Below are 23,062 nucleotides of genomic sequence, written 5' to 3' on the forward strand. Positions count from 1 at the left end.
CTTTATATACAAAAAAAAAAATGGATACTATTGGACAGGGCATTTGAAATTTAATACCAGACATGAAACAAGACATCTGTTGGACTCTCATTTGTTTCTCTTTGAATGGGCTTTAATTGAAAGCTCAGTGAAAAATGCAGGTTACATTCTTAGTGTTATCAATAGTTTGTAACAGCAACAACATCAGAACAGTGATGCATCTAATATTTATACACTTTCTAATTTTAGATGTCTAAGAGCAATACATTATCAGATATATATATACACACAATTTCAAGCAATTAAAAGTAAATAATAAACCCCTCCTCCCAAAACCCTGAAACAATATATTTCCTTACACTAATAATGTCTTTTTCACATATACTTGACAAAGAGTCTTTTTAAGTTACTTATCTTAAGAGTAATCTGTTAATGGAGAACCTGGACCAGCCCCATTAAAAGTTCAGTTTTAAGTTTATACAGCTTGCTAGCCACATAACCAGTGTGGCTTTACATTGTAAACAAATCCCAAATGTCTACAATGATTGGAATTAGTTTTGTGTAAAGGAGATCTATGCATCTCATGATAGAATAAATTTAAAACAATACATTAAAAAGTGAGAGAGAAAAGGAGAGAGTTATTTGACAAACAAAACAGTTTTAGGGGATCAATTATGTGATTATTTAAAAAAACAAGTTAACTTAATGGTAAGATTCTTGTTTTCTGTACAGAGAGGCTCTGGTTCATCTATCTTTAACTGCTCTAGAAATACGTTCTTTAAAAAAAGGTTTGACTTGTGAAATTCAAAAGCAGAGCTTCGAACTTTAAAAGCTTGCCCTGTGGCAGTACAAGTACAAAGTTTACCAAAAGTATCTTCAGTGATTGTTGTGTCTCATTTTGTGAGGATGCTGTACTAGCATTTGGAAACCTCAGCATATGCACAGATGCAGTAAGCGTAAAGCTTACCTTCAACAGGGAGGAATCACCCTACCCACTGCAGGACTTTAAAAGGTACAACAATGTGTACCTAGAAAAGTCCAGGTGAAAATAAAACCAGAAAACTGGAGACACAGATGGAAGGTAAGCATAGCTTATAATGATCTTGAAACTGTGGCAATCTTGCTTACTTTTTTACAGAATTACAAATAAAAATCTTTTGAACTTATTGAATAGGAACTTGTGTAAGTCCAAATGGAAGACAAGGCTGAGCAGAATCCTACGGTTTAGTTAACTTGTGTCAAATGGGATACGAAGACAGCCGCAGCTTTCTGACAGAGGTGATCGAAGATGGCTGATAAAGTTTGCAGTAGCTCATAATGTCCCATCTGGTTTATTCACTTGTTTGAACTGTCTAAAGGGCCAACTGCAGTTTAGTCATGTTCCTCTGGTGCATGTTGTGGTGACGAACTAATTCATCAGACCTGGCAAATTTTTTTTGACAGCTGGGCCACCGGCAACTGAAAGGCTTTTCACCTGTTAACAAAACACCCTGTTATTAACTGGGCATACAGCTCGCCTGAGACACTGCTATTTGGTTTCTTTCTGCAGGGTTGTGAGGAGCCAGGCAGAGCCCCTGTCGGGAGGAAAGGCATCCCGGGCTGTCCGGAGAGGGTGCGGGAGCGCCCTCAATTCCTGCTCACATCAGCAGTCGCTGCTTTCTTACATCGCCTGCAGCTGATGTTTAACAACAGCCTTTTCCGATGACGTAGAACACTTTGCAGTGGTTCACTCCTGAAGACAGGCCCTTACTGAACACCGTGTTGCCATGCCTGTGCTGCTCTCAGCTCTCGAACGAACTAGTTTAAAAGTCACTCTGGCATTCGCACAAGCTTCAGTCACACCTTGGGCTGTGGTGCAGACATACTGTTAGTCACTGTGAAAATTGTCAGTGACTATTTAGAGCTTGACCTCAAGTCAGGGAGAGTTTTTCCAGCCAGTTCAATGAGTTTTGGCTGAAGCTCTTTGAAACTGGTGAGTGTAAGTGCACATGGTAGAAGCAACAGAGTTCAGCATGAAGTCTGCTGAGCCAGACTGAAAGTTTCCCACTACTGTCTAAATAAAGTAGATTCACATCTATGGGAGATCTTAAAGGCTCAAAATACTCAGTATTTTTCTAACATTCCCATAAGCATAATATTCACTAAAAATGACCCCAAGCAAAGCACATTCAATTTTAACAAGAAATGCCATCACCTTTTTACAGTTCAATCTGGTCTCTCGATTTTCTACAATGTTTAAGTGGAATTTCAGGCTGTGTTTCTGATGCCGCTGGAATGCTGATGGAATGCTTTCATTAGCTCAGAGCAGTGCCTGGTGACTCATGTTTCTTTTAGAATTGCATTTCCCTTTTTTTCCCCAAAAATAAATGCACTATTTTAAAGTACGTTCAGCTCTGGTGCTGGGCTTTTCAGTACTGTCTACACACCTCATACTCTCCAATTCAAGACACGCTGGGGTGGTACAAGCTCACCCAGACATCTCCTCTTCTTTGCCTCACACTTTGTACACCTCACAAACATCTAAATTCAGGCAAAAGGGGATCTGGGATTGGCATAAATGTGTATTTCTGTTTGAAAAATCCCGTACAATATATTTAAGGGGGGTGGTGCTATGGTTAAAATCTACTTTATCCACTTAACATATATGCTGGCAAAAGCATCAACTCTCTCACATGAGTGCATAAAACAGCATGGGACAAAACTAATCTGGTCAGAGCTACTGATAAAAATCACAGATTGTGATCTCAGCTGAAAATCTCAGCAGCATTAGCAAAACCATCTTGTGAACTGATGCGAGTTATCTTTTACTGGCCAGTTTTTCACAGTTTTGCTGTTTCACAAGCAATTCTGTTTGTCCTCTTGCAACAGGGGGCAGCAATCTCTATTAGTCCTGTGCTGGGCACAAATTACTTTGTACAGCTTCACTGTACAGATATGAGAAATCACATTTCCATTCCTAAAAATGTATATAGAAATATGAAGTTTTCCTTTGATTTTTTTTTTGCTTTCTACAGCAAAGATTGCCATAACAGTAAAATTGCTTGTGGAGACAAAAACCTCTGAATTTGTAGCTTAACAAATAGTTTGGCAGTTGACTTAAAATTAGGATGGAATTAGACAGAAGTCACTTTGCTTCGCTTCATCAAGATTTAACAGGGAGCAAGTTAACTTGAGCTAGGTGTTTTGTTGCAAAATTTAGGGGGAAAGGAAAGAAAGAGGAATGAAGCTACAGGGCAAGATGGAGATGAAAAATCCCCACCTACCAGTCAGGATATGTGGATTTTACAGTCAAAGAGCATGACACATCCAAAACCACCGACAGGAGCATCATCCCAGCAGCACACAGCTGGGCTGCAGAGCTCGCACAGGACCTGAGCCAGTGGCAGGCCAGTAGCCCACGCAAAGGTCTGTGCTATGAGGTTATCAGTGCTCCAGTGAGGCTGCTCTCAGCAATGAGCACAGTGAGGCCTTGGATCACGTGGAGCAAGGAAGAACTAGAACCGGGAGATGAGTTTCACTAGAAAAAAGAGAGCAAGCTCTTCACTGATTTAGCTAATCTGGGATAAAAAATTGCTGGAGTCGTGAAAGTCTTGAATTGGCAGATCAGTTAGCAATGAAATGGGGAATGTAGTTTATCCTGACTTGCTGACATGTGACAACCACTTGCCGTTTTGTCTCTACCAGAATGTTACCTCTTGCCAATTAAGAAAATACCTTTCTTCATGCGAATGCAGACAGACCCAGGCCCTGCAGCTCAGCATGAGACTATGGGGAGAACCCAGGAACGCAGCCATGGCCTTTAGCATTTGCAGATTGCAAGTGCAGAGATGGCCATTACTTGAAGCATTTATTTGGCCGGTACCACAGAAAATGCCATTGTTCTCAGGTGAATTATTTCCTTTATTAAAATATCTCTTTTTTTCTTATATAGTCTTAAATATGTGTTTTTAGGGTCCAGAAGAGAAAAAAGAATCCTTAGCAGGAAGAAAAAGATTTTCAGGCTCCTTGTCCATCTGTACAGAGACTAAATTTAAAAGGTTAACGCCAGTACAGAAAACACTGTGACATCTAATAACATGCCAACGTGCTCGGTAAACAATCACTTGGTAAAAATATTGCATGCATTGTGGAAGGGAACAGAAAATGTCAGTTCATAGGAATAATTCTAAAACTTAAAACTAAAATACAGAGGTTGCCGCAGTTGGTCCTTAATGGTGTTTACATTTACGTGAAGGCAGAGTAGACTAAAATGGCCTCCTATTTTTCCCCCTGTATTTATATGAAATACTACGGTTTCTACAAAAAGGTCCTTGAATATTTGAGTAAGCTTTTACTTTCATGTCTGTCTGTGTGAGTTTGCAAAAGGCACTCCTTTTATCTTCAGGAGAGATTACAGTACAAGCAGCAACAGCAAGAGCTTTGCTGTGCTATCCTGCATTAGGCTCAACTGACACTTAGGAGAAGCATGAGTAGGCATGAATACTTTAGATTACAGACCTTCGGCTGAAGCTAGAATTAAAATTTCTATCTTGCAGGGTTTTTTCAGTAAAGGCAGTAGATCAACTTGACGTTTGTGGGCTGAGACCATGATGTTCATTTCACAAGAGCTGACAAAATATATTTTGCCCAGCTGAAATTTCTTTAAACATGAAGAAAGAAAACGTAGTTTCCAAAATCACCTAAAGCCCTTTGTGAAAAGTGACTGTGGCACTTGGGAATGTAGTCACACTGAAAAATCAGCACACTCTGAAATTCCTTCTGTTGTTTTGAATATTTAACTGCTGGTTAAGAGACTTTCTAATCATGTAATTTACAACAACATTGATTTAGACTTAAAAAATAATGAAATATAAATGTGAAGAAAAGTTTACGCACTTGTTTTACCTGTATGAGTCCTGGTATGAGTCTTCAGATGATCAGATCTGGAGAACTTTCTCTGACAGGTTTTACACTGGAAGGGCTTCACACCTGAAAAGACAAAAGTCATCTATTTTTATATCCCAACCCTTTTGGAAGGGTGAATCAGCTATTTCTGAATTTTCAAAAGGATTTTTTTGTACTAGTTACTGTAACTGTTCCTCCCAGCTTCATGCCTACACATTACAGAAAGTCCCTCTGCAACCTCCGCTTCCGATGTCTGGGTCTGAAGCATCCAAACAGAACCATCATAAACGCCCACTTACACTGTTGGACTAAGGAGGATCTGCAGACTTTCTTAATTCTGGTCCTGTGGCTTGGCACTCTTGGCATCATGTATGAGCAAAGAGGACATAAGGAGAATAGAGGTGCAGAGGTATATTTATATATACTCCCAATAGGCTTAACTTACTTTACACTTCTACTAGTTACTTTACACACTACACGTAAGTCTTGGGGACTGCTTAACACAGATATGCTCTAGCATGCAGTTGCTAAAAATGTATCATCCCTCCACCTTTCAGAGACACTTCCTACATGTCTCAATAACACTGCTTAAGCGGGATCGAACATTTTTAGCAAGAGAAGTAGTAGGCAGAAATCCACCACAGGACAGTAAATAAACCAATTGTCAGGCCGCTCCCTGAGAGACGGGGGACCCAAATGCACTTTCTTGCTGTGACTCAGTCAGAGAAGTACTTGAAGCTCTTTCTCATGTTCCATGCAGAGTGCCCTCGTGGTTCCACTCCCAGACAGGAGGCTGGAGTCATCACCGTCTCCTCTTCTGTGACTTCAGGAAGGGCAGCTGTCTCCCCTGTCAATCTAATCTAGACCTCCGAGAACTCCTGAAATGGGGTGTCTTGACATTTCCAGAAAATGGTGTATGCACAAAAAACAACATGCTGAATTTAGACTGAACTCACAAGTAGTTTTGGCTGTCTTGGAACATTTCACCCAGTAAATGATTCGCTGAGAAAGATTCACAAGTCTAGTTAGGACCCAGACCCGTTCATGACTGCTGCTGCCCTCTCTGCTGCATGTGAACTGCTATACCCTTCCCAGGCTATTTGTGCAATCCAGCCAGCCAGATCTGTGACGTTTCTCTCCTTGCTGCTCCTAGAATCCTTCTCTAGTCTAGATTCACAAAAGGCTCAAATCCAAGCTTAAGTGTTTTGTTGAACTACGGTCCACTTCTCAACGGACCATACAACACGGTCCGGTACAGATATGGTACAACAATAGTAGTGCTGAAATGCCAATAAAAAAAACAGCTACAGTCCTCTCCTAAAGCTGCCTTCAAGAACTGGGTACTACAGGTAGCACGTATAAGCAGACACAACATCAGAAAAGTAGAATTATACTTTATGGATTGCAATTCACATATAAAGATGAACTCTAATGACCAGAGACATGTGGTCAACAAACCTGTGTGCCGTCTTTGGTGCCGTTTGAGTTGGTCTGAACGAGAAAATCTCCGTTCACAGTCCTTAAAATCACACTGATAAGGTTTTTCCCCTGCAAAAGACAAACAGTTTATCAGAAAACGCAGCTAAATGAGGGAACACGTCAACCAGAATATGAAACATGTTACACTAAAAGGCTTCTCTCCTGTCCAAAGCAGTCCAGTGGTACACCAGGGCTCATTTGCTATAAAACCATATCACTGCATTGGAATCAGTAGGGAAAGGCTGGCATAATTCTGCTGCATTGACACTGATTTTGAATCTGCTCATTCTAAAAAAAAATAGACCATTAGGTTAAAGCTACAAAAAATTTCACATCGCATGAAAATTTTTTATTGTCTTCTCTTGGAAAAGAACAGAAATCTCTTGGTTTATATTTATCAAAAAAACCATATTAAGCCCTTTCCACCTGTTTCAGTAATATATCATTTGTACACGGGAACAACTTGTAGTTTGCTCTAAATTGGATTTGAAGCAAAAACCGAAATCAATGACATCCATGTAGGTGGTAATTTTAACCATACTAATGGATTAAAGGAAAGCAAAGAGCAAAATTCAAGCACAGAAAAATATGTTCTTCCCCAAAACACAAATTATGTTTCTTCCACAAAGCACCGTTAAATAGAATTTCTGGTGTAGGTGCACACCTCCCGCAGGCAAGCCTATGAATTATTGCAAAGCCTCATGTAAATATAAACTCTTCCTCCACCTCCCATACAGTTCAGCAGAAGTCCTCAGGATGGGTTTTCTTGAAATGTGAGATTCTGACTTTTAGAAAAAATGAAATCTCTACAAGCTTCTCAAATGAACATGGTTTTCAACACAAAGGAATTCACCAACCGCATAAACATGCAAAAAGAAATGCAGCAATCGAGGATCTTGAGGAAGGAGGGAAACACTGCTGGCATGTAGCATACCAGAGTTGGTGAAATTTGGCCGCCACAAAAAACCCTAATTTTTATGCTGTTACAGGAGGAGCTGTATGATCTTTCAGATGTGATTTGCATCTCATCTAAGGTCGCTTTGCACAACACTGGAATACTGCAAGAGCCTCAGATATAATTACATTTATACCTACATAAAATCTGTTTACAGTGCCACAGCCCTGCGCAGAGGCCTCAGCACAAGAAGTAATGAAACATCTCTCACTGCAAAGCTGTGAGAATCCTGGGTTTTATCTGGAAGGTGCACACGAGACCAGCTGGGACCTGCTTTGTCTGCGGTGGAAAGCTGAGATGTAAAACAAAGGTCCAGTAGGAAGGACCTAAAGAAAAACATCAGCTGAAGTAGGCGGTGAGTTTGATTTCTCTAAGTATATTTTTAAACACGTATGACTTTCATAGATCTTCATTGCAAGTGTCTGCATTTCTGATTTCATTATGCTGAGGAAATGTATTCTGGTTGCACTGGTATTTTAAGATACCAGTGCAAACAAGTTGAGTTTTAAGCAGAAGCATTCTGATCTAGGTAGCTCTGTATAAGTGGCATATTAAGAAGAGCATTCCAAATTCATACTGGTGTGGCTACAATCAAAATTTACCGAAAGCAACTAAATCTGCAAGAACAAGCTAACTTCCTGTGACAGTCACCCAAAGGAGTTTACTGATTCTCAAACGTAGGTGTGGACAATTTCCATGTCTGCTGTGCTTAATTTATTAGCATCAGGGATTAAAGTTGCCACAGGTGTTTGAAATAGTTTCGTACACTTTGACCGCAAGGACTCCCTGGGGGGTGCCTGCTTTTCAGAAACCACTTACTTCCAAGGAATTCAGCCCTTTGGCAGATTTAAGAGGGGGAATGTCAGCAGAGCAGAATGCAGTGACAGGATGATTGTCTGCTAATTGCAATATAAATGCAGAAGATGGTTAAGGAGGTATTTGAATAAAACAGTATAGCGGGTCTGATGGCATGCACATGAAAGTATTTCTTTAAATACTTTGAAATATAATCTTGATTAAATTAAGGACAAATTTAACCAATGCATATATTAAGGGAATCAATCCAAGATGCTTACACAGAGATATGATGTCACTGCGTAGAAAACAAAAAGCAAACTAACAAAAAGAGGCACAATATTTGGACAGAAATCCTAATTTCCCTTTACTTCCACATCAGCTAGTGCCAAGGAAAATGGCTGCTGACGCCAACTGTCACATACCTGTTTACTCCCATAAGGTTCATCAGAACAGGAGGACAGAAATGTCCCAGATTAGAAAAAGTCCGTTAGTACCTCATTAAATCACTGTACCGAGAGGGGTTAGAGCAGTGTCTAGTTTCCCCAGGCCTATTAAAGTCTCTCCAGTAAAAGGCTAAAGTCTCTTAATGTATGAAAAATACCCCATAATGCTGCCAAGTTCCTAGGTGATCACATACAATTTCAAAACAAAACAGGAGTTGAAGGTGAAGCTTCACCGGTGCTTCCACCTGCGACTTGGAGGCTTTTACATTTCATTACTGGAAGAGGGCACACAAAAGAAAGGCTAAACTTGGTGCATAATGAAATAGCCAAGATGAGAGATGAGAAAGATAGGTAGTAGTTCTTTAATATTTAGGAAAATATTTAGAAAAACTAAAGCTCAACAATCGCAGAACAAGTATGAATCAGCCTTTGCACATATCGCAACAAATGCTTCTAATACAATAAAACTATTTGCTAAAAAATAGTTAACCTAGAGGAAGCACGGGCACATTTTCTCTGAGGCAAATTCATTTGCCCAGACGCAAGGGAAAACAGAAATTCCTACTGCCATAGCAGTTGCACAAAATATTTATAATCTTTGTATTTAATTAAAGAGTGCTGCAAGAGCAAAAGCTCATCGCTAACAAGAAAACATGAGAGGAAGCTATTTTTTGAAACCAGAGCCTGCAAGTCTGAATGAGAATCTGAAGGCTTGTCTACCCTCCCTTCACCAATTTAAACCCCTGTTCTTGTATATCCACTTAATCAAATGACCACAACCCCATAATCACAACTTTACCTTGCTAATATATTTCTATTCAATATAATTTGCTTTAGCAATCTTAGATAAAATGTGTGTGTGTTTATTTAGTGGGGGGCCTTTATAAGTAACAAACAGCTCCTGTCATCGTCACACTGGAGTTCAGGTGTGAGATGTCATGACTGTTTTGAAACTAATCTTGTATTTTAATTACATAAGTATTGTTATTTTATGCCATAGAAACAAAAGCGTGAAAGCAGCCCATGCTGGGTGAGGCCAAAGGCCCACCCAGCCCAGCAGTCTCCCACCGCGGCGCACAGAAGATGCCTGCAGGAGAGCAGAAGATAGCAAGGGTGCAGCAGTACCTCCCCTGCGCACCCTCCTAGTTCCTAGTATCCAGCAGTTGATGAGTTAGCAACTTTCTAAGCCAAAGGTGGCTTTCTATTTAACACTCATTAGTGGAGTTTCTTTCCATGAATTTGTCCAGTTGTTTCTTGAACCCACGTAAGCTTTCAGCTCCCACAGGATTCTGCAGAATGCTATTCCACGGCTTAAGTATGAAGGCCAGTATTTCAAAGCAACATTGATGAAAGAGTGCTATCCTAGAAGTTACCACACTGGGCTCTTAAGAGGAGAGCCTGTGCCTGTGCTCAGGCACAATTACACCCATTTATCAATTTATCATCTCTGTACATAGAGGACACAGCTCTGTCTTTCAAAGGCGTTGTAATGATGAACTGCACTAATGACTGTAAAGCATTTAGCAGCACGGTGACATATGTCATAGTAAAAGGAGATTTGCTTTTGTCAAAGCAAAGCAATCATTGTTAGACGATAAGCATGAAAATCATTATTAGACTGCATCCCTTACATCCCCAGCGCCTCAGCAATTCACCACCGAGGCCTGAGTCCCCTACCACCTAAAGGACAACCTTCATCATTTACAGATTCTCATACTTCCTTAGAAGCTTATACCTGCAGTTGAGCATATTTAGGCTGAAGAATATCCCTGGCAAACAGGCAGATAATATTTTCTCTAAAAAGATGCTCAGCTTTCCATTAGGATAAATCCAGTTTTTCCAATGTGTGGCACTGAACCCAAAGGGTCTCTGGCAAGAATGCTGATGTTTGTATCATAAATGAAATTTATGGAAGTCTAGACATCAGTCTGTTTCTGCAAAGAAGTCTCTGAAGTCTGCCACAGGATGACAACTCACATTATTTGCTGTACAGTTGAAAAGTTATAAGTATTTTTTTATTTCCTTTCAGAGGCCTTTCTACTGCAGCAAAATACACCAAGATAAGAAAAAAGCTTTTTTGGCTGTACATGTTTCAATAAAGGCATTGTTAACAATGGATAAGCAGTCTTGGAGGGTACAAAATGTCAACATATTTTCAACTAAGGCTATGTTGAAACATTGGTAGAAACTGATTACAGAATCCAACTTTGTGTTTCAGGACCCTGCTTGATTTTGCAATACTGCAACCGGTGAAGAATGGAAGATCTGATGGGCCAGTCCTCTGTAAGTGTCTATTATAGAAAGAAAAGATAATCAAGTGCCAACGTTATTCTGCAAAGATACCATCTGCTGTTGTTATATTAGATATATGTAACAGCTTGTTTTCAAATCACGTGTTCATAATCAAAAACGTTGACCTACCACTACATGAAGAAAGGTGGAAGAGCTTCAAACCCATGAGTGAATCCAGAACCACCTTACAGGAGGACTAGTAACATTTTATGTTGGCTGTAGAGAGATATACCAAACACAACCAAACTATCTTCCACTTGAGCTGATATCTGACAGCTCTCCTGACTTTACACTGGCTCGTCAGGATCCCTCCCCATCAAAACATTGAAGCAGAAGAACAGACACATCCCTTTGTTTAGTAAGAATATTAGATGTCATGTTTTCCAGCGACTTTCTGTTTAATATGCTAATTCCACCAAGCCCAATTTCTGTACCTAGTAGAGAACAACTCCAGCATGGGCTTTTGGAGTTCATTGGGTTACAAACAGAAAGATGGCAAGAGAGCTTATGAGACATAATTATCAACATAAACCAACAGCCTCGCTTGAGTCATACTGTCCCCTTAAGATATCCTCTAACATATAAAAACAAGCAGGTGGAGAAAAGAAAGAAGGTGCACAGAAGTGTGAACTGTAGCTGTCGTAGCTGTTATCAACAAGACGCACACGTTCTTCATAGCAATGATTTTCTTTACCCTGTTCCATTATAGAACAAACCAAAGGAGGGCCATCTATGACCTCAAAGGCAATGGGAGAAGACTCTCTAGGGACGCTAGATGGCCATAGTCCATCCTCTACGTCTTTTGGGGTTTTTGTCACTCTACATGCCTAGATTATAGGTGGTATAACTCTGAAAATGGTCTCCAGATAAGGGAAAAAAAAAAGGATGTAAGCAGAAGTCCTTGTGATGCATCCAGATATAGTATTGCAAAAGCCAAGCAACTAAATGAAATAAAATACAGGACCAGAACAAAAAAATTATGACTGTTAAAATACAGAGTAAATAAATTTAGGAATGAAAGAAATAGTGATTATGAGAAAAATTCAGAACTGTTTAGGCATACTTGAGAAAAATACTGCAATTAATGGACCGCAAAAGATCTCCAAATTTTTTTGTTTCCAATTTATTTACAGAAGATAGAATAGCATTTCTGTAGACCTTAATCTCTAAAGGCTAAATTTCAGTTACAATCTAAATTATCTTGAATGTGTAATCTGAGCAACACTGAAGATGTCTATCTAAATATTTTGTGACTTGCCCATTCAGAAATTAAAAATGCTTCATAATGTTGATTTCTCACCTATAAGTATTTTACGCAATTAACCACGTGGCCTCTAAAAGGACAAGTTTGCAACTATTTTTTATGAGATGTCAGACAATCTGCTAGGTCACTTTGTTGTCTGCTTCATCACTTTGACCTTCCGGCATATTAAGGGCTAACTGAACATCCATATCTACAGATTTTATCCACGGATTTCTAGATTAGCACAGAAGAACTGTCTAAATAAAAATATGATAGGCAATCAAAAAAATGCATAAGGAGCATATCTAAAGGTATATCACAGTTTTGCATTTCCAACAGTATATATCTCCCCTATAGGGGAAATAATTCTGTTTACTCTTTGGCAGCGTGCAACAGGGCATTTGATTTTCCATGAGATGTAACTTACATTGCCTGAACATTTTAGTCTACAAATGACTGGCTTCAGGCTCAATTCCTCATGGAAAGATCCCATAGCAAGGAAGCTCATTTGCCAATCCCTGTCTCCACCCCCAACCAGAAAAGGCGTACACAGGAGGACAAGAGGATGCTAAATGTCAAGGTTCCTCTTGCAGAGGAAACTTCTTAAAAGTTAACAAACAGTTCGGATTTGGAGTGAGCTTTGACGCTCCCAAATAAAACTAAAAAAAAGAAAAAAAGAAGATTCACAGCCATGAATGATGCTCTGTAACAGTAAGAGAGGGAGGGAGATGATCTACTTGCTGTCAGCGCTGCTCTGTGTTTTTCTTCACTAGATTCAGAGTGTCTTCTGCATCCAAAGAGGGATTGCCCAGATGACAGAGCACATACATACTCATCTGACAGATTCTCGCTGCCCTTGACCTGGCAGATCATTTCTTGCACCTTATGCTATTTTAAAATCACCCTGCCCTCTTTGCTGTCCGGTGCTGTAACGTGATTTATACCGATCCATGTTGACACTTACCAGTGTGCTTTCTGCTGTGCATCTGTAAGTGGGACAACTTAAAGTATCGCTTGTTACAGCCGGGGTACGCGCACATGAAGGGACGTTTTTCATTCGTCTCACTTGCTGACCGGACAATAGTTGGAGCTACTCCTGGCACCCGTCGGACATCCTGCAAGGACAGACACTTGCTAATGCAATTGTGTATGTTCTCAAGCTTTTACTGAACATATTCAAAGACAAACAATCAGAGGCACTTCTCCGGGAACAAAGAGATACTTAAATATATTATACTGCAAACAGGCAATTTTATTTCATTCTACATCAATGAAGTACAACCTTAGTATACCTTAATCGGTTCTTTGCAGAGTATTAAAATTATTTGAAGGTGAAATACAGTGAACTCTACTTATTAAGTTCTCTCACCAATATTTATATGCAACATTAAATGGGCCATACTCCGGCTTCACGTATAATCACACAATCTGGAAGAACACTCAATGGCATATAAAATAGTTTTAGGCTTATACCCGTGTAAGAGAGAAGAGCATGAGCCAGAGTAGCGTTTACTCTTTATTTTAAATACTCATGTGAAGTTCAAGGAGAGGGAAATTAATGTATTGCGTTAATACAAATTGGTAAAAAACAAAACAAGAAAGTCCGTCTAGGTGGAGCTGGTGAATAGTTCAGCCTTAATGCATTTTGGCCACTGTCACAATGTTCCATCAAAGATGATCTTCTCCTTCTGGGATAATTAACTTCCTTAAAGAATGTCAACTGCTTACTTTTATTCACTCCAGAAAAGCCGGCTCATGAGCCTATTTCTGAGAGCTTGCTGCTGAAAAATGACTTGTTAAACTATACAGAAAAGGAGAAAAGATGCTATCTAAAACCTTGATGTATGTTGACAACATGGAGCAACACAGAAGAGGCAGATACTAGCTAATGACTTTGCCATCAGTTTTAAGAAGGTGTATCTTTTACAGTGGTATTTATTGATGATATGACTGTTTTAGAAAGGGAGGAAATTAACTCCCATGAATGTTAAGTTCCAACTCCCATGAATGTTAAGTTCCTTCCAAATATTCACTGATTACTTAGTCATTAGGAAACAATCACTTATTATATTTTGTTTTAAGGAAGGATGTTTGAATTAGTAAAGTTTCAGAAATCCATAAAAGCAAAAATGTCATCTAACACTTTCTTATATGTAGTTATGAGACGTAGTCCAATGTAACCACAGAAGCTTCACACGGTCAAAGTGATTGGAGCTAGAACTTGGAAACTGGATTGTATATTTTGGACCACCCTGAGAAGCTGGTAAGGCATATTGCCTCGAAATAAACCATTTTAAATGACTGTGTCAGAAAGAAATCTTACATCATACTTCGATGGCTTCAGTGAAGTCTGAACCCTTATGCGAAGCATTTCTCGATAACACAGGGAAACCGCAAATCAAGGATGGGTTTATAAATACCAGTGAAGTAGTAAATGAACATTATAAACGGGCAGCAGTTTTACTTCCCTATGAAGAATGTTCTACTATACTCACTTGTATGCCTCTAAAAACTCCATGGGTGTGTATTCTGTACTGGGCCCCACAGCTGTATAACATGGGAGCGCTGTGGTTCTCATTTTCATATCCTGCTGTATGGCTGTAAATAAAGAGGGGAATAATGGAAACATGAAATATTTTTCAGTACTCAGCTCCACGTGAGAGGTTTCATTTCTTAAGTCGGTGATAACATACGCAGAGTTTGCTTTTATAGCCGGTATATCCAAGTTCAAATGAAATTCACCAAAGGAAGCCTGCTCTGCCTTCGTATGGATCTGCTCCTGCTGGCACAATGCACTGACTCCGTACATACATCTATTAGGATCCATTAAGACAGCCCAGTAAAAAAAAAAAAAAAAAAAGTCATGATTTGAACTCTGATGTATTTCCACAAAGATTTTAGGTAAGAGGAAAAAATCCACATAGCAGCATAACTGTGTCATGTGCACATGTACACGTTATTTATCAGTTAAATGTGGGGCTGCCTATTGCTAATATCTTTTGGAATGAGCAAAATGCCTCAAGTTTCACATTAAGGGCAGTGGATTTTTGTCAGCACCTCATGACTCAGATATTACCAGATACTACCAAGAAAGTGATGACATTTATAAGAATAGCAGTCGTGTCCTCATAAACAGAGATTACAAATCAGTGTCCAAACTATTTATCCCACATATCAGCTTGCAGGATGCGCTACAAATTAACCCTTTATAAAAATAAAGTAAAATTTAAAAAGCAGTCTATCCCCACAAGGTATAAATTTTCAAGATCTCTCATGCAGCATCATCCCAATAATTTTAAAAATTTGTAACCTTTCTTGTGTTTTGGGGGTGTCACAACCATATGTTTTATCTAATTATATTCTTCAAAATCCTGTGTTCTCCTGTCCAGACTGTTAGGAACATTGCTGTGTTTCCCATTTGCAACCTTCTTAATGTCAAAAATTATGTAACTAAATTTTAGGTTTTGTTTTTAAATGAGTATGTTACATCAGTGTGTACATTGCCACATATATTAATATACACTGGCAAGGGTAAGTGTTCATGTTTTACACTGCGCTAGAAATCAGAAAGCCCAGAACAAATCCCAAGGGCACGGAGCTAGGGACAAAGATGGATACATAGGATGTTATCCCAGTCTTTGCCAAATGCTTGCAATAGCAATTTGAAGGGGTCCCTGAGGCCCAGACTCTCATTTCACTGGTCCTTCCTCTCTCTTCACTCAAAGTTCATGTGCAGAGTAGAATTACAAGGAAGTTTTAAACCTCTTAAGTGATTTGCAGAACAGCCAGTGGAACTGCAACGCGGGAGATGTCTAAACGGTTTGTGAACCTCGCTAAAGAGGAGGGGAGCAGTGTTTGTGAGCAGCTCGTACGGCAGCGTGGGTTGCATTCCTCATTATTCGTCCCCATAGCGGCTTGCGGGATGCCACCTGGCAGACGTGTTCCTTTAGATCCATTCCTTTGCCGCTTCAAATACTAGTTTAAAATCCTGACTCCACCCAGCTGTTCAAATCAAAGGCTACACCTTTCAGGAAGGTATGTTCTGTTTATTTCAATTTTAAGTGGCAAACTGGTGATCGTAATGAAATAAGTTATAGGGTGGCGGCAAGAAAGTATCTCTGTTCTGTAGTAGTATCGGCAATAATAGGTAAAGGAAGATACCATTATCTGATTTAAATGAATTAAACTCGTCTCTAGACAAGTACCATGTGTAACTAACTAGGGTCTCCTCTCTGCTCAGGGCCCAGATGTGGCCTTTTGTTCCCTAATACAAGTAACAAATTACCTTTTGCTCAATTCAGGTTCCCCACCAGCGTTGCGTTTCCCTCTCTATTTAAAGGCAGCAAAAGCACCCAACCCATGGTGATACCCATGCTGACCACAAATTAAACACTGCATTTTAGAATAGAAATCAAATGAGAACTACCATTTATAAGGAATAAGTTCTGCAGTAGAAGCTATTTCTGAACTGTAACGTAGCAGCAAATCAAGGGTAGACGTGAACTTCAGCATTAGTCACCCTGAGTATCCGTGTAACCTCGTATTCACACCCGCACTAGCAACCTTACGCATTACAATAAACAAGAGACACAAAGTTAGATAAGAATTCCCAGGACAGAACTGACAGAAACTTTAGGAGGAGGAAGAGGAATACACAGTAAAAGCTTGTACCATAAAACACAGCCCAACTTTCCCTCCAAATTCACATGGTTTCCATCTTTCGGTGATAACCTGGTTTTGTAAAGACCAGTCAGTTCTGAAATAATTCCTCCCAGGAATAAGCAGCAGAACAAAGACCCTGTTTGTGCCCTAAGGAATGACTCTACGAATGGCAGGTATCCTCCAGATGATTTCCATCCCAATTTTTACTGCACAGTTGGGAAGCCTTCCTCAACATTCAGGCTTTTTAATATTTCCTCCCATTATTTCTAGTTATACTTCCAATGCAAAGCCTTGAAGATTAAAACCTGTTTTCCGAGACTTTTTGACCCGTAATATACTAAGTAACGAATAGCCATCTACTTAACCAGCTCCCTAGGAGAGACGCTTTAATAATCAGGAACCCTAGTTCCCGTTTTACTTTGGGCACATTTCCATCAACATTGGCTGGTACTCAGCATGGTCATAGGGATGATGACAGCAAAATGGATCGCGTGAGAGTTCCTGTTCAAAATACTATTTATTCACTATGAAGTGCTATGGAATAATCTGACCTTCAGGGAGACAGAAATGAACAGGTGAATGTTCTTTCCAGTCAGCAGAGAAAGTGGAACACTGAAGGAGGAGTTTTTACCAACCGCCCCTACACTGCTGCTCTCTTGAACGTCAGCCTTCACTCTGCACCCATGGTAACCTCATTGTGAAATACTCTTTTTTTTCTTCTTCCAGCCTCTTTACTCAGTGTATCCATGATGTGTGCCACGAAATGGATACCACAGTTTGCACAGTTGGCTTGTTTCATATTGCTGCAATTTATATACTAAAATAAAAGCACCGATAGAAGAACCGATATAAATCTCCTAAATACGTTACTGAAACTCAAACACCTGCTTTATTGCATCCAAGAGATAATGATCAGATGCAATGCTACATACATAAGCAATACAAGTAACTGATTAATTTGTACCTGCAGTACATTAATTAAATGGAAATCTTAAGTGGATAGGAGATTCCTCAACCTTCATCTTTTCTAGTCAGGCCCTCTATGTTTAAGTAGCCAAAGAGAAAATGCCTGATATGCTTAGGACACTGAATCTATAAGTATACTCATGAAAAATTATCCTGATAGAGTCTCAGGGCACTGGAACAGCCTGGCCAGGGAGGGGGTTGAGTCACCATCCCTAGAGGTGTTTAAGAAACATCTAGATGTGGCACTTCAGGGCATGCTCTGAAGGGCAGAGATTGTAGGTTGTTTGGTTGGACTCGATGATCTTAAGGGTCCTTTCCAACCATGAAGATTCTGTGATTCTGTGATTCTGTGACTAGATAGCAGCCTAGATCTCCACCAAAGCCTTGCAACATGTACACTCTACACCCCAGATCCACTAATAATATGTTATTATTAGACTCATTAGAGATTACAGTGCTCTGTTCAGATGAACAGTGATAATCCAGGGTAGATGAACACTGATACTTTGGGAGAGCCAGGCTTCTGGGACCAGGCCCCCCCCATTCACTCCCAGCAGGACAGGCTGCTCAGGCAACACCACTGCAAGCTGGAGAACTGCCAACGGAGCCGCCGGCCGCCCTGCTGCGAGCACACGCGGAGCACGACCGAGAGCACGGACACAGCTCCACAGCTCTGCCTGCCCCGCTCCAAGGGCTGAGCAGCCCCCAGGAGAAATTCAGCTAAGGTCAGGGGGGATAAAACAGGGGGTGAAGGGCTGAATTAAGCAAAGAAGGGGGGGAAAAAATCCCCAGTAAGGCCAAGAGCTCTAGTTAGGATCCCGCCTAGATCTGATCCCTCCAGAAGTCCTAAAAGGAGTCAAAACTAAGCAAGACGCAGACCAACTGGCCCACCAGGACCCAGCAGAAATTTTTGTTCGAGCAAGGACTGAAGGATTTGGCCTCGCAGCCTAGTTCTGCCTTTACTCGTAAATATACAGCTCCCTTTAACTACAATGGGAACTGCACAAAGGCAGAAATGGACTGTAAATATTTAGAATTCGAGTTAGTTGGTGAAAAAAAGGACTCCGTATATTTTGTTCTCTGGTTCTAGGCAGCCAGAAACAGACCTGGCAACACAGCCATAAAATGTAACTCCAGATAACTGGGAAACAAAGGCTGATACTTACGCAACGTAAAACGCTAAGCAAGCGCTATGTGTCGTGGAGCATTTAGAAGCGCTTGCATTTACCATTAGCCCAGCAAATCCTTAACACTCGGAGAGTAGCTCTTTTAAAATGATTAATCTCGAAGTTGTACAGATTGTACAAAGATTACTAAAAATGAAGGTTTTACAGATGAGAATGTGTGATGAAAAACAGAGCAGCTTTAGAGAGTTGTATCAATCTAAGTGGTTATAAAAAACCTCATAAAAGATGACATTCTAATCTGAATATTTTAAAAAATAATCAAGCTGCAATTTCTCTCACACACCATTTTTACTTTGTTAAACTGAAATTGTCTGTCTAATGTATAAAGCAGTTACATCTTAATCTGAAGAGTTAAGCTTTTTATTATTATTTCATAAACCAAAAAAGGGAAGCTTTAGGGCATACAGAGGAGAGTTAGAAAATTTCAGATGAAACGTGAATACACATTGATTCATGAGATTCAGACTTGGAAGAATAAAAAAAGCCAGAAAGCAAGATTACATAAAACAGGCACCACATTAAGCCTCAATTTAATTGTGTTTCAATGCAGGAACAGGAATTTTAGGGTTTAGAAACGGAGCCAAAAATGAGGCAAAGTGAGGGTGTGGGCTAGTCCCGTTGATAACAGAACATAAAGGAAGAGAAGTAGAGTTAATTCCCTCTGCTAAAATATTTACCATCCTAGCACCCTGGGAAAAATATGTATGGAGACAGCGAAAGGATTCTGATTAGTTATATAGAAGATCATGTTTCGGCCTGTTTTTTGTCTAATACTATTACGGAGGGTGGAGTATAAAGCTGCATTTTTATCTGTGGTTTCCAAGGCAAAGGAATATTAAAAAAATGTGACTTCACAGCTTACAGCCCTTCTGCCACCTTCAATGAGAAAACCAGCTGGTTGATGAAAGGAAGGCCCTGGATTTTCGGGGGACCCTACTCTCTCTGACTTCAAGCGTCTTTGGTTTGGGTTTTTTTTACCATTGACCTGAGTGGAATCAGGATTTCACCCAAGACTGCCCTTCAAAAGGAGACCCTCAGCTATCAGTGGGAAAGGGGAAATTCAGTATTAGAGACAACGGGTCATTGGCCATTTCCAATTCATGTTGATTGCAGAACTGAACCCAAGGAGGGAGCTTTGAACCTCCAAATTTTGCTAGCAATACCACCAAAGCTAAACAGAAAAACCTTTACAATTCACTCCTAGACAAAATAAATTTCCACTGTCTTGTTTTGGATGCAGTTTTATCAGTGTTCTACAGAGATCATACCTAATTTTCCTTCCAGTGAGCCTGAGCAAACAGCAATAAATACAAATTTCTATGGAACATGATGACTATTTAGCACCCGAGCAAAACTAAAAGGGAAAAAAACCCCAAATTTTGTCTGGTTATATGCTCAGATGACTGTTGGAAATATGGATCCAAACTTTTTACTCAAGCAGGTGAAGAGACAACTACGCAATATTTCTGTTAAGTCTTGCTGTTGGGTATGTGGCTACGCTTCTTGCCCACCGCTCATTTCCTGCTTGGTGTAAGTTATTTCCACATCTCTCTCATTCAGAATTCATCAAAATATCAAGGAGGAGTTTACAGTCATGAGGTCTACCTCTACGACACTACGAAGGGAAGCAGCATTTTCCACATTGGACAAATAAGAAAGCAACACAACAATATTAAGGGCAGAAACTGAAGGGAAAGGTGTCCACTAATGTGGGACATCCATTTTAAGACATCCGGGACCTGAGTTCTCAGGGCGATAAGCAAAGCACCCGCTGACTTTCCTGCAACAGTGTAAATCTGATCTCAGCTGCTTTAAACAAAATACCACAAAAGAGCAACAAACCACCAGCAAACAGTCTGAAGAGATAAAATCCAGTCCCACGGTGATGTTCACTGCCTTAACCATGAAGTTTTCCTTTCAGATGCTGGAAGCTGCTGTTCTGTGTGACAGCTCTCACAGAGAAGCCAGCCCTCCCTCTTGTCTACCCAAAGTTCAGAAGGTGACAGACAAGTCCCCGGACAAACAGGCAACACATAAGCAATGCACTAGCTTGCGAGACTCCAAATGTGGACTGTTCTTCCTGAGTTATAAGCACAACTTGAGCTAAGTCTTTGGCACACAGAACCTAAGTGAGAATCTACAACACAGATTCAAGCCACTTGGACTATGTGGTAGCAGTAGTGGGTTGTCATCTTCTCCAGGGACAACAACTTGCAGGGAGAAGCTTATTTGGGGCTGTCAGACTTCCTTTTGGTTTGCCAGCAGATAGAAACATCTAGAACTCAACTTTTAGGACCTACTCCATGTTCTGGAGTAGCCTGGCTGCAGTCTTTTCTGTCTGCTTCCCCGTTTACACCTCTCTCCCCTTCCCCTGCCAGTCTATCACGTTCTTGTCCTCTGCCAGAAGACAACGCCCCTGTTCACCACCTGTGTCTCTCTCCACAACTTAGCAATGGCTGGTCAGGAACTCTATTCCACACCTTCTACTGCCCCCCTCTGCTTGACACTCAGGCCATCCCTTCTGCAGTTTCCTAACGCTTACACCTACTGAAAGCACTCAAAGACTAAAACCCACAAAGAAACTTCTTGCCCTCAGTTCCAATAACCAGCATTAAATTATCCAGGGAGGAAAAAACATCCAGGAAAAAAAAGTCTTCTGAGGCTTTAAAGCCATAGGCTGAAGCAGGCTCTGAGCAGATAAAATCATTCAATGGTTCAGATGCCTGGCTCTTGCCTCTGATCGCAGACGAACAGGACTGTTCATAAGCCTGCAACTCAACGGGAATGATTTTCAAGACGACTGAAAAGGACACGGCTTTGGCCACCTGACAGTATTCCTTGCCAAATTTCAAACTTTTAATCTGGAGTGAAGGATTCTGGAGCTGATCGGTCAAATACTGGCAAGAATGTAAACAGCTAAAACTAGAATGCTCTCAGATGGACCTCTAGATAACTTAAGCATAGAAGCTGCTCACTAACTCTACCTGAAATGCACGGCAACAGCTTCATTTCATCCCATTAAACTTATGCTGAACACGAACCCCAGAAAACAAGCTACTGAACTGGTCTACTGTCAAGTGTAAAGTGTATGACCCATAAGTTTTACATAATTGTAGAGTTCTCTAACTATTTGCAGAACTTACTGGCAATGTTTTCTTCCTTCTTATAATATGCAAAAGTCTTACCGAAGCCAGGAAGAAGTGCTGGGGAGAACTCAGGGCAAGGAGCTAAACAAGGACTGTCATCGTTGGACAGAATCTAGAAGCTCCATATTTCAACAGGGAGACCGATTCCAAAAATTCTTAAATTACAACTACAAGATTGAGAAAAGCATCTGAAATACTAAACGCCTGGGAATCACTTATGAACAGTTCATATATTTTAAAGATGTAAATCTTGGGAAGAATACCTTATGTTCGTGGCAACTGAGATTGGAGGTACTGTGTATTGTAACTCTCAGCCAGAAAAGACAGATAACTATTTTGGCTCATATTACCAGTGATGAGGCTATGTCTAGCACTGATTTTCCACAGATTCTACAATCTTGGCCTATACCAAAACTTTCAGCTTTGTTTTACCATAGATCATTCATCTTGATTTCTTTTTTTCCCCCCCTTTCATGCATCCTAGGTCACATACTTTACACTGCTAACAGTCTGACTCCTGGACAAGTAAGAAGCCATTTATTTTGTTCAGTACTCCTTTAATATTTCTATTGTGTCTTTTTTTTTTTTTTTTCTTCGCTGAATTCCCCAAAGAATAACCTCTTCCTTGCTTTAATAACTTGGACCTCAGTCAAGGTTGATGTGTTTCTCCATTTTGCAGGATATTTTCTTCAGAAGAGACAAAACAGTGTCTAATATTGCAATGACTGATCTTTAAAGGGTACAGCTTAAAGAGGAAATCAAAAACACTTTTGGAAAAAAAGTAGGAAATAACCTTTAAAAAGAGAAGATTGGCAGTGAAGACACTGAACTGTACACAATTGTAGGATTTGGGGATCTTCTCAACCACAAGAGAGTTCCTTCACAGATCTCTCTAGGCTCAATTCTCTAGTTCATTCTGATTAGATAGTTTACTACGCTACTATATTCTCCCTCTAATCTTCAAACACCATTTGTGAATGAGCTAGGAGCAGACCCATAGTATTTTTTTTCCTTTATCACACTACAGC

At 40.2% G+C, this 23,062-nt stretch overlaps 1 protein-coding gene across 17 annotated transcripts in view; it reads right to left on the minus strand.

Annotated features, from left to right (window-relative positions):
* WT1 (WT1 transcription factor) overlaps positions 1 to 23,062 on the minus strand; it is a 144,765-nt gene that overhangs the window by 109,605 nt on the left and 12,098 nt on the right. For 14 of the 17 annotated variants that reach the window (XR_008466040.1, XR_008466041.1, XR_008466052.1 and 11 more), the window contains exons 5-8: positions 14,569 to 14,671; positions 13,038 to 13,188; positions 6,322 to 6,411; positions 4,855 to 4,947 (exon numbers count right to left, since the gene is read on the minus strand). Coding sequence is in view for 4 of the 17 variants with exons in the window: in XM_054199337.1 (XP_054055312.1) it covers positions 4,855 to 4,947; positions 6,322 to 6,411; positions 13,038 to 13,188; positions 14,569 to 14,671 (437 nt within the window). In the remaining 13 variants the exon portion in view is untranslated. Of the gene's footprint in view, positions 1 to 6; positions 1,454 to 4,854; positions 4,948 to 6,321; positions 6,412 to 13,037; positions 13,189 to 14,568; positions 14,672 to 23,062 lie in introns of those variants that run through there. The other 3 variants (XM_054199340.1, XM_054199339.1, XR_008466051.1) reach the window with 3 other exon arrangements.

Source organism: Rissa tridactyla, chromosome 4, assembly GCF_028500815.1.
Source record: "Rissa tridactyla isolate bRisTri1 chromosome 4, bRisTri1.patW.cur.20221130, whole genome shotgun sequence".
Classification (NCBI taxonomy): Eukaryota; Metazoa; Chordata; class Aves; order Charadriiformes; family Laridae; genus Rissa; species Rissa tridactyla.